The sequence below is a fragment of the Carassius gibelio genome, chromosome A19 (genome assembly GCF_023724105.1).
Source record: "Carassius gibelio isolate Cgi1373 ecotype wild population from Czech Republic chromosome A19, carGib1.2-hapl.c, whole genome shotgun sequence".
Taxonomy (NCBI): domain Eukaryota; kingdom Metazoa; phylum Chordata; class Actinopteri; order Cypriniformes; family Cyprinidae; genus Carassius; species Carassius gibelio.
In genome coordinates this window covers 12,168,312-12,181,070 of record NC_068389.1, presented here as the reverse complement: position 1 = coordinate 12,181,070, position 12,759 = coordinate 12,168,312, and the positions used below count along the sequence as shown (strand labels likewise).

At 37.8% G+C, this 12,759-nt stretch overlaps 1 protein-coding gene across 2 annotated transcripts in view; it reads left to right on the top strand.

Moving 5' to 3' along the window:
• Nucleotides 1–865: 865 nt before the first annotated feature.
• Nucleotides 866–12,759, top strand: part of LOC127935266 (rho family-interacting cell polarization regulator 2-like) — a 46,525-nt gene continuing 34,631 nt past the window's right edge. Inside the window, exon 1 of one of the 2 annotated variants that reach the window (XM_052532967.1) lies at nt 866–1,106. In XM_052532967.1, the coding sequence (XP_052388927.1) occupies nt 1,028–1,106 (79 nt within the window). In that variant the 5' untranslated portion in view covers nt 866–1,027. Of the gene's footprint in view, nt 1,107–8,448; nt 8,664–12,759 lie in introns of those variants that run through there. The other variant, XM_052532968.1, reaches the window with a different exon arrangement.

The following is a 12,759-nucleotide window of genomic DNA, read 5'->3' as shown; positions in this document are numbered from 1 at the left end:
CAATACAATTTCCCATTACCAACCAACTACGTTGCTAACAGGTTAGCAACTATGCTTTTGGGAAACACACCCCAGGGTGACTTACATTTCACAGTTTAATACTGTTACATTTCCAAACTCTGCCTTTGAATAATAATAATAATAATTCTTGCCTTAGCAAACACCACTAATTGTGAAAAGATGGAGCAATCAGATCAAAATGTTTCCTGGAAACATGATGAGTGTGGGTGGATCTATTTTGGTTCCTCTATTTAGGACATTAAAAAAAAGACTCCTATAGTGAATAATTGCTGTTATAGGACTGTGAGTGTGAGAGCTGACCCCTCCGTTAATGAGATTGTCATTAGGTCAGTTCCACAGAGCTTTCATCGGAGGCACACCAAAATTAAAGAGAAAGACTTAAATCCACTGCAGCCTAGTTACTATTTCAGAAAGACTTTAGATGTCAAGAGAGAAACTTTCAAACACACACCAAATTGTAAATGATTCACCTTATGCACCTTAAAGCCTACATCATATTTGATATCTCAGTTTCTAAGACCTCTAAATGATCAACATGAACACAACTTTGCTTAGTTAAAAGCCTTTTAGTATAATTATAAAAATGTCTACATTCAAAGCCATCCTTTTGCTGGGAAACCTATAATGATTTTTATAAAGTAAGCATATGAATAACTTCTATTCAAGATGAATACTACACAGGGTTTGGGTCTCAAGACGCTTCGGCCCGACCTCGACTCAACACATCAGGCAAGGCATATTTACCACACGCACACACATTATCTCCCTCATTCTGACACTCACACAGGAGATTATGAAATCATCCTGTTGATGAAACTTGGCCTGGATGGTGTGGGCTCCCACACACACTCACACTCGCCTTGGTGCAGTGAGTAGAAGCTCAGAGCGGTCCACTGCCTCTCGCCTCTCTGCTCGGGGCTTCACGTCCACCTGGGGAGGGCCAGTCCGAATGCTGGTTTAATTTTACAGTGTAGTCACTGCTCCAACGCTTAAGCGAAAGAGAGGAATGGCCTTTCCTGACATGGCAAAGGATGACCTTAATGAACTGGTGTGTGAGGAGGCAGAAGACGTCTTTGATGATGACGGTAGGGTCACGCTGGGACGGGTGGGAAGTTTAGGCCATGGTTGTGAGTGAATCCTGTGGAGATGTAGTTTTTATGTGTCTTACCTTGGGATAATAGCGACTGTGTCGAGTGGGCGTTCTTGTATAACTCCTGGTTGTGTTGAAGTACATTAGTAGATCTGTTTGATAACTTGGAGGAGCCTGTAGCTGTACAGTTGCACACGCAAAACGGAAACCATGCAGCCGTTTGGCGTTTTAGAAGATTGGACATGATCAGACATGTTCCTTTAAGTGATATCGGGTGTTTCATATGCCAAAGCGAAGAACCAGGATGCTTGTTGATCTTCTTGTGGGTAGAAGTTTCCCCATTTATGAGACGTGCATAAATTAACATACTGTTATAACATACTGAATATACTGATTTGCTTCTTGAGAAACATTACTTAGTATAAATATTTCATATTTCTATGGAAAACCATTTATTTGAAAAAGAAATCTTTTGTAACAATATAAACATTTTTACTGACACTTTTGATCAGTTTAATGCATCCTTGCTTAATAAAAGTATTAATTTCTTAATAATAATAATAATAATAATGATCTCAAACTTTTGAAAGGTATAGAGTAGTGGGAAAATGTAAAATCATTTTGGTTTCCCATTTTGCTGCTTATTCAGTGTTTAAAGGGGTTTATATAAGCATCAAGGCTGTGAAAAAGCTTGTTAACTCATTGAACATCCCATATAAAAATCTCACATTGGTAAACTTGTCCTATTAAAGCCTGTTAATATTCTGGAAGATGTCCACTGCTTTGTCTGTGATATGCTGTCTTAAACATGTTATCATCTCCATCCATCCAGCACTGAAGAACTGAATGTTCAGATGTCACTGCTGCTTCTGTAGAAACCCTGCTGTCTCTATGGGAATGAATGTGTGTCTGTGTATGAGAATAGAGAGAGAAAGAGAGATGAAAGTGGTTTATTTCAATACCTGACTGTATATTATGACTAAGATCTTTAGATAAGGTCTTTTTTTTCTGAAGGGTTCGAACTGACTGAATTTGGATTTGGGGGAAATATGCTGCTGTGTGTCTATTTATAGACTGTGATTGTGTGAATGTGTTGGACATTTCCCATCACGCTCACATGCTCTTAAAGAACAGTGTTTATCAAATGCAGAAGCATGTGTTAAATGCAGAAAAACATATAGATGGAATAGTTAGAGATATACTGTATGTAGATTTTTAAAGAAAATATATATAGATTTAAGCTACTATGGTAGGAAATGCTGTATTGTGTTTTAGGAAGTAGCTGTCAGCAGACATACATTACTAATATTTGAGATGAAATGAACCATGAAATGAACCAAACAGGTTTATGTCCTTCACATGGGCACCATGTTTTTGGACATCTTCCTGACTTGGTGTCCAGCTAACCTGCTTTAATAAACTGGACATAATCTTAAATTAGTGAAAATACAAATCTAAGTTGGTACTGAATTTGATAGTAAATTATCTCTGTTATTTTCCATTGCATTAAAAAGGCAGCTTAGCATTTGACATTTTTTAAAATATAATATCTTATGTTCTATAATAATGATGGCATTAGAGAAATAGTTCATACAAAAAATGTAATTTGCTTAAAAATGTAATCACTCTCAGAGCAGCCAAGATGAACAATTAGTATCTTTGTTGTAACAGACTGGGAGAAATGTATAGCATTAAATCACTTGCTTCTTGCCAAAATATGAGTCCACAGTTCATAATATTGCTTTCTCCGGTGAAAAGTCAACACCCTGTTGTCCTTTCACATCAAAATCCACCAACATATTGGTTTAGAACTGTTTTGGACTGTTTTCGCTTGCAAACGGTGCTTGATTTGTGCATATTTCTCTCCTGATTCAGAAAAGACTGACTGGCTCGAGGCCACTTTAAACGCTAAAATCATGAACACCTGCACACCAATCCCATTAACAAGATCAGCTGCCGGTGAACTGAAGCGTGCCTCCACTCCGAATAACCACTAAAAATAAAAAAGGCAAAATAACAAAGTGGCAGGTTCAAACCTACCCGACGACTACTGAATAAATAGGGCAAATACTCACCTGGGACGCTCGTAGTTACTCACAACCGAAAAGTAAATCAAACAAACACGACGAAAACACGGCCATACACATTTTCTTTCCTACCACACTAAACAGCTGAGAAAAGAAAAACATTTTCAACGGAGAAAGCAATATTTTGGATAGAGAACTCATATTTTATGTGGAAGTGAAATGATGAACAAACACCCAGCTTTTCACTTCACACCCATCCTTTTATTTTAATTTTGGACATTTTTCATCAGCTGTTCGGACTCTCACTCTGACGGCACCCATTCACTGCAGAGGAGCAAGTGATGTAATGCTAAATTTATCCCAATCTTTTCCAAAAGAGAAACTCATCTACATCTTGGACCTGAGTTTAATGGTAAATGATCTGTGGAAGGTGTGACTCGACTGGAATGACCAAATTTAGATGTGAATATTTCTGACACAAACACTTATTTTATTTTATTTTTTGTTAACTTCCAAGCCTTCAAAAACTCTTCCATTATTTAAGATCCATCTATTAAAGCCTAACATAAACTTTCTCCAAAAACGATTAGAATTCACCTGTTATTTTTTTCCTTTAACCAAATTCGATCACAGAGTAAGGGCAGCTTTATGGAAACAAAATACACACTTGTGTTCTTTTGCATGTGCTTCATGAGTTATTCAAGAGGGTTTTTCATGTGGCTGCCTTCAGCTCCTTAAGTAGAGAGTAAAGTCTGTTCTCTGGTCCTGAAGCAATAAAGTCTGCGCACTGCAGCTGAGAATAACCTCAGAATACCTGGGTCATGTTGACTAGTGGAGTCTTGGTAAATGAAAAATGTAATGTTGGTGAAAAATTTAATCTCCAATACCATGTCAGCATAACCCAACGACTAACCAAAATAAGTGCCACCCAAAGCAGTTACAACTACTAGGAAAATAATTAATATCATGCCACCTAATTAATATTCATGAGACTTTTTTATTATGTGTCCCCCTCGCTTTTCAGATTGTTCCTTCTCTCCTTTTTTTCATCAATATATAATTACTTCTGGTATTATGACTATATTGATTTTGCAGTATTACATTTAATGTACTCCTTAATTGTTTCCAAAGCATAAACGTATTTAGTTGAGACTTTGAGAATGTTTATGTATTTTCATTTAAAGAACTTTATGACTGGCTTAGTGCTCGTGTGATATTGCGGCAATGAAATCGTGAGGTGGCAAAAGCGGCTGTTTATGTAAGAACAGCACTGAAGCTGGATTTGAATCATGTTTTCTGTCAATCAAATCAAGTCAGATTACAAGTCATCTGTACACCCCCTGATCTATGGCACTCAGGCTGGGGAAACCGTATCCCCTCAAGGGCTTCGCCAAAGTGTGCTGAGGTGGCATTTGATTTCAGCCCAGAGCTGCTCCATGTATTGATTCATGCAGGACACTGGTGCCGCCAGGAGAGATTTACGGGTGTAGTTTGGCTTTAACTGATGTTATCTGCAGAACTGGCACTGTGATCTCTACACAATGTGCTCAGTCATCATCACTCTGCACTACATGTCCAAGGCTGCCAATGAATAACTATGATGTCAGTGTCTATGTCAGCAAAGCAGGATTTGTAGGAGCAATTGTAGCTTTAAATGGCTGTATGACGGGCATCAACTGATGGCTTATCTTCATCAGAGGCTGATTTACAATGTGTGTGTGTGTGTGTGTGTGTGTGTGATGTTCATTCAAAAAGCTTGCTTAAAATGAAAGCAAATGTTAAGTTGTTTTTGTTTATTAGTTGAATTGGATCACCGAAAGTCAGCGTTTTTTTTGTGTGTGTTAACATGCAATTTTTGCAGGATTGCATCATATTCTGTGTTACACAGTTTTTATTCATTTTGAGGAATCTGTTTTGTGCACATGAGATGAGTAAATGCATGTTCACATTTAGTCTAAAACTACAGTAAGCATCATGTTCACACAATGCCTCTGCACTTACTCCTGATTTCTCTCAACATGGGGACAGAAGTGCTGTCAGTCAATAAATGGGAAAACAAAAGTAACTGGTGTAACTCCTCTGAAAAAGTAACTCAGATATTTTCTAGTAAATTAAAATGTAATGCATTACTTTACTAGTTACTTGAAAAAGTAATCTGATTTCCGTATCTCACATTACTTAATAATGAGTAACCCCCAGCACTGGCGAGAGGTAAGGCATGTGTGAACACCCTGACGCAAGCTCATGGAGATTGTTCAGGCTCATGCAGATTGGTGCAGCTTGCGTGAATAAGGTTTCTCCATCCATGTAGAGTGTGATGCTCAGGGCGAATGTGTCAGAAGGAAGCAGCCATGACCTGGTCATAGTGACTCAGGACACATGCCCTTGAGCGCACGGAAGAAACTGTGCAGCCTTGGGGTGAGAGCAAAAGAACATGGATTTGCTGATTGCTGTTCTCTTTCTTTGAGCAGCCCGTTCTTTAAAGACAGCTCAATGAGAGATTCAGGTGTCATGTGTACAATGACTGATCGGGAGGTTGTGGATTACGGATTGTTTTCTCCTCACCAGCACGTGACGGAGGCCTCCATTGACCTACTTTAGACCAAACGAGCAGAGATTTCCACAAACATGAGTCTACACTGTATTCTTGTTCTGCATGGTGTGTGAAAACACACAATGTGGAGAGGTTGACAGATGAGCACAAACACTTCCTGGTTTGCTCTGAACCATCATTTAGTTTAAGACTTGTCCTTGGTGTGATGCTGATAAATACATACATACAACTAAATACATTAATTAAAAAAAAAAAAAAAAAAAAAAAAAAATTTTGTGTGATACAAATTAAATCCTGAAAAAAAGCCTAGTTAAAATAGGGAGGTGGAAGGTGTAGGACAGTGAAGAAGTTTTGATAAAATATTATTATTGTTAAAAGAAAGAAAAAAAACTCACAGCTACCAAATCAAATCAAGTAGTGTGACCAATGAAAAAAAAAAAAAAAACACAGGCACAAAAGACCATTTAGTGCATTGTTATATGGTTGCTATGGAGGTTACTGCTTAAATTGTCATTTACAAATCTAGTTACAAAATATTTATTTATTTGTAAAGGGATCATTCCATTGTCCGCTTCACACACACTGATCTTCAGCTGCGCTTATCTGGCTGCTTTTCTTAACCTCTTGATCCCAGTGGCATGTTGTAACCTATTTCTGTTTGTCTCTCCCAATGGAAGTGATTGCAAAAGCCGCATGTTTTCTGCAGAGAGCTGTACAAACGTGTGTGAATGATTTCTGCTAAGTCTGTTAATTTAAGATACGGAACATGACAGCATTAAATACCAAGATAGAGAATGAATTGTTATGTTTAAGTGCATGTCCAGGCTCTATAAATGCCAGTGATTATATGAGGAGATGATTTTTAGTCACATTCCTTCATTGCATATTGATTCAGCTCAACAAACCTTCTGTTTTCAATTGTATTTCACCAGCCAACCGTTTTAAGACCAGTTACAATTGAACTGAGAGAGCTTCTTCTTTTGTTCCAGGCTCCTGTAAGCCTGAGAACTGTTTGTTCAAGGCTTCAGTAAATATAGCTTCTCATCGGGGGCTGCTGATGACAGCCATAATTACAGGATGAGGCGAGCAGCAGCTGAGAGAGAGGATGCATGTGGAGGTGTCTGCTCTACACTGTCCAAGCCTGTCTGGATGCACCCAGCCTCTCCGACTATTATACAACACATCACACTGCACCCCACCGTGTGAGAGTAATGTACCACCAAGGTCAGGTTTAACCACAATGAGCTCAGTGGGAAGACTGGGACTTTAAGAACGAGACATGATGTGAAGTGGCTTTCACAGTAACAGTACCTAAATCTGGTGCTCAAACTTTAATGTGATCATGCTGAATCTGCTATAACGTGCAGTGTCTGCAAGGCACATTTCTTCCACCAGACTTCAGCTTGGGGAATAGATTTGTGTGTTTTGTGGATAAAAAGATAAGAGATAGAGAGATTTCATGCATAATTAATCCTCCTAATGGATCTCTTATCTGCCCACGTTGTCTTAAAATAACATACTAATACAGTGAAACTCAGTGTAGTCCCATTTGTTTTGAAATAAACCTTGCTCATCTGTCTACGCAATGTCAGTCACTGCAATTTAATTTAGTAAATTGAGATGAATGTTAAGACTTGTAAATGACTGATGAGGGGTATGTAAGAGTGACAGTGATTACCTAAACTTCTGGCAGAACTGCATTTGTAAGATATAAAAGTTTGGAATAATTAAGATCTGATGCTAAGATTAAGATTTAATGTTACTGATTTTAATGATTTTAAAGACATATCTTATGCTCATCAATGCTGGATTTATTTGATAAAAAAAAGAAAAAAAGAAAAACTAAACTTAAACTAAAATTTAATATATTTCTAAAGAGCTGAAATTTAAGGGCCAAAAATGAATGTTGTTACAGATAATTTCAATGTTAGTAATATACCAACCCTGGAGTATATATATATTTCAACATTTTTCAGGTTTTCACATGGCACCCCACCATTTCCCCTTTTTAAATTAGAATTAGACTCACTTCTAAAATCCCTTTGCTTTATAAAGAACAACAAAAGGATATTCTATGTACAGCACTGTTCATATTTGTGTTATGTGTGAATTCTAACATGTTATTTTAGTCTTTTGTGTTACTAAAATTTAAGTTTATTTTATAACATAATTCTTATTCTACAAATCACTTTTTTTGTACTTTCCTGCAACTGTTCTTGAAATTACTGTAAGATATGTTGCTCATTTTTTTAATTAGTAGTTGTGCACCAATGCCTTTCACAATTTTAACAGTAAAAATAACTTGATTAGAGGCATAATAATTTGTAATCACAGCCAATTTAATGAACCCAATATCTAATACTCTGAAGCTTAACTTAACACTGATGTCCAGCTCTTTTTTAAAGACAGTATTCCAGCATTTACACTGGTCAGTGGTCAGGCAGATTGTACTGTCTTCTACAGTGTGCAGGTTTTATGCTGCCTACAGGCACACTGAGCTATTTTAAATATGCAAAACTCCTACAGACACATAGTTTATGCAGCTTAAGATTCACTTTGACAGCTGAGCACATACCCCATTAATGCCAGCCCCCTGATGTGACACACTACAGTACAATGTGCTTTTAGACAAGCCTCAAATCAGTCAAGGCTGAATTTGTCAAAACGGGCAGGCCCCGCCCACTACCACAGCGCTGCCTTCTGATTGGTCCGCGGCGGCTGTGAGGAAGCACTACAAATCCCCACGAGACGAGTGTACTACATATGATTTTTGATCCGCTGCTGTCGTGCTGGATGGTTTCACTCGGCAAAGTCTGTGCTGCTGTCATTCAGCACGTTTTATTAAAATAGTTTTATTTAGCACGCATCAGCACTCGAGTCGCAGAAGGAGAAGTGATATTTTGTTCGTATGGATGGAAGTGCACAGCTCGAGTAAATAACATTCACTGGGAATAAGTTTCTGTCTCGAGCGGTAAGTGTCTGTATATTTGACACTATAATGTATTTGAATATTGATATTACAACTTAATGTGGCGACATGCTGTTTTTGCAGCGTGGGTTTGCTGGAGTGCTTCTACAAATGACAAAATTTTAAGGCATAGTTGTGATTGACCACTAATTGTCATGGTTTTGATGCATTGTGCATGTGATGAACTGATAAACTGGCGTTTTTGTCCTGCATCCGAGTCTAAAATTTATCTGCTTTCATGAAATTAATTTACAATTTTTTTTTGTCTGAAAGCGTTTTCATATCGTTAACTCTTTGCAATCTTTCCTGCACTAAACTGAATCGCACTTCTCCATAGAATCGTTCAATTGAGCCGGATCTTTTTTTATTTTTTATGAATCGGTTAGAAAAACAACAGTTCAGTCCGATTCAAGCTTCAGGAGAATCTGTCTGAGCGATTTTGCATTTAATTGTTTGTATGAAAGTTTTATTAACATGCAGTATGCAGATATACTTTTTATATTTCGCTAGATGTAGATGAAATGTAGATGTATTGTTTAATGTAAATTCTAATCATAGGTTCCAATTTAGTTGATTTTATGAGCATCATTGCTGAATCAAATTGAAACCGTACACATACAATTAATTATATTAAACAAGTGTAATTAAAACAACATAATTGACAGCACTATATATATGCATTCATGTGGCTTTATATGAACATTGTATTATGTTCTTTTATAAACGGTTCTTTGAGTCGAAAGAACTGATTCGCGGAAATGAATCTTACTTGCCTCTGCTAAATAGCTGCAATTTGTTGGGTTGTGATGGTGTGAATAAAACAGAGTGTTTCAGGAAATAAGACAAACCGCCACCAGACTGATGTCTGTTTGAACCTGCTGTATAATTTGGCAGCTGTCAGGTCAATATTTCATAAGCTCATATGGTTGAAACAGTCCCATATGTTTACTTCCAGAAGGTGAAATGCTTCTCTTTGAGGTAACTTTCTTTATTGGAAGCTAACATGATAGTGATTGGAGGTAGTTCTGTACATCTGAATATTTTGCAACAAACTTAAAATATTTATTACTATAATTTGCTATGCTTCCATGTTTTAATGAGTCTTGTATCTTCATTGTGTTTCCATTTTTTTTTTTTTTTTTGCTTTGAATCAAATTTTGTACTGTTGAGATCTATCTCAGAGCTGGATGTTCTGGTTGAGAACAGAACTCTTTAATGAAGGGTTTTAGATATTCCAGAGAGTACAGAAAAAAAGAAGAGAAAAATGCTTCTGCAATCAAGACCACTGAAAAAGTGGGTGGTCACGGTTGCGCTCTATTGGAGGGGCTGCTAGAGGAGAAGGCTGCCAAAGCAGTGACAAGTGAGCATTTCTCAGAATTTCATCTCTGAAGTGTTTTTTTTTTTCACTGAATAAACCCATGTTTTCCTTCCCTATCACTGCATCTCCCAGCCCTGTATCTCTTCAATCTCGGTTTCTCAAAAATGTCATGTAGTGCATATTAGATCACATTCTGCTAACTGTTCTCTGTTTGACATTTCTAAGCAAACATTCAGTGGTTAATCAGTTTTATGTAGGTCTGCTGGCTGAGCCGGTGGGTTGCAATTAATTGAGTTGGGCAACACTGTTTGAATACAGTTCATTTATGGCTTATTATTTGATACAGTGGGCCATTATGACAATCCAGACAGTCCTTGATTCCTGTCTAAACTCAGTGCAAATAATGTTTGCTGATGCTCATACATGCATTTATTTATTCATCATAAACATAAACATAAACATTTTATTTTGAGTGTAGTTGAGGACAAAGTTAGCATCTTGAGCAGTGCATTTTATTTCTTCTTTGTGAATTTCGCTGGATAAGGTGAAGCTCAGTGGCAGGCATTCAGTAAGATGAAGCCACTTTACTGCAGAAACATCCGATCATAGTTCTCTGGAACACATCAGCTTTGTGAGTTGATGTTTAGTCAGTGTTTTCCTTTAGGCTTTAGTGGTTTACCTTTTCACAGCCGATTATCACTGAATTTTCCTCTCTTGGTGGTCATCAGTGTATAATCCTCCTTTGGAGGCCTTCAACCATTGCTAAGCCACTTGGCTGTAGAGTTAAGCTGTCGCCTTTCGCTTGTCTTCATTAAGATGTATCTTGAAGAGTATTGGCTGCACATCATTGGTATCAGTATCTCTAACAGAGATATAATCAAGCTTTTGAGGTTGAGCTTGTTTGAAAGGCTCTCTTTCTCCAGTGATCTTGTACAGACAAATCCCAGTCACATAGTCTGACCCCATAGGGCCTGTGGAAGGGTATTTTAAGAAAAACGGGAGGTAGAAAAGAAGTTGTTGATGAAAGGGAGATCTTTTTAGTAGGTGGAGAAAGCGGGATGGAAGAGGTCTGGGTTTCATCTTCTGTCACTCTGTGGTTATGACGGGGCAGTGAGAGGTTTCGGCTCACGTCATGGCCGTAAAGGGAGCTAAATCAAATCATCTCGGTCAGCAGGAGGCCCCCAGTGCATCAGTGTTACTATAGAATCAGTCTCCAGTGAGACATGCTCTTTGTTGTCAGCTAACACTCATCTGGTAATATTCAAACAGCACCTTCAATGAATATATTAAGTTTGGATGCTTCTTCTAATGTAAACAAGTACATGCGATGATGATAGAATCTCATACATCAAGTGGAAAGGATGTTTGTGTGGCTGATACAGCTTTTGAATTTACTTAAAGGGTTAGTTCATCAAAAAATGCAAAAATAATGTCATTAATAACTCACCCTCATGTTGTGCCAAACCCGTGAGACCTCCTTTTATCTTCGGAACAGAGTTTATGATATAAGATAGAAATTTTTGAAGCATCGAAAATATGCAGTTCAGTCAGTGTACTGTTTGAGTAAATGAATTACTCCGGGATATTGGTTTGTTTGAACTCAGAAGGAGTGTCAGCCACATTAAAAAAGTTAACAGCTTAAGTCATTTGTGGATTAATTCGTATTGGAGACGTGAACCATTTTAAATGATTCAGTTCGATTTGGTGAACTGGTTCAAAAAGATCTGGTTACATCGAATGATTCGTTCGCGAACCGGATATCACGAACTGCTTTGTTTTGAACTGTCTTACAACAGACACGGAAGAGAAGACAATGCTGAATAAAGTCGTAGTTTTTCCTATTTTTGGAGCAAAATGTATTTTCGATGCTTCAAAAAATTCTAACTGACCCTCTGATGTCACATGGACTACTTTGATGATGTTTTTCTTACCTTTCTGGACATGGACAGTATACCGTACACACAGCTTCAATGGAGGGACTGAGAGCTCTCGGACTAAATCTAAAATATCTTAAACTGTGTTCTGAAGATAAACGGATGTCTTACTGGTTTGGAACGACATGAGGGTCAGTCATTAATGACATTTTCATTTTTCGATGTACTAAGGTTGTGCATAATTGGTTTATATCGGTGTCCAATACTGTTATGCTTTTTATCTTTGATATTGATATATGTTTCAGACATTTTGAGTAGTTTAGTACTGTTAGTGGCCGTTCACATATCGCGTCTTTTGCGCGCACAAGTTCATTATTTCCAATGTAGGTGCGCAGTATGCAAGCTCATAATAGAAGCGACTCGTTTTTTCCAGGCGCGTCCGCACCGCATTGAGTTAAAAACAAATCAACTTTTCAGAATGCCGCAATCTCACCCGCTGGTCATGTGACAAGAACTAACCAATCAGCTTCATCCTTTCCCGAAACAACGCTGCAAGCTCAGCCAAGATGAAGGAACTGCTGACCATAGCTATATATGGATTGCATAAATATATATGGATTTGAAATTAATTTAGAAGCAGAGCTACTGCATGAGATTTTTAGTGCTGCAAATCCATTTTTCCTTTGCTGAAATTTCTGCGTCTTCATGGAGAGAGCAGGTCATTGTTGCTTAGCAACAGACAAACGCCTCGGGAGCGCAACTGCCCGAGCGCTTTGGAAAGAAGGAGAAAGCGGCACACTTACCATTTTCCACATGTTTTTAGGCGCGATATGTGAACAGCCCATTAAGCTACCTTCTTAGATGATTTATTTGCTGCATGATATTGAAGAAGAATGCAATGTTAAAT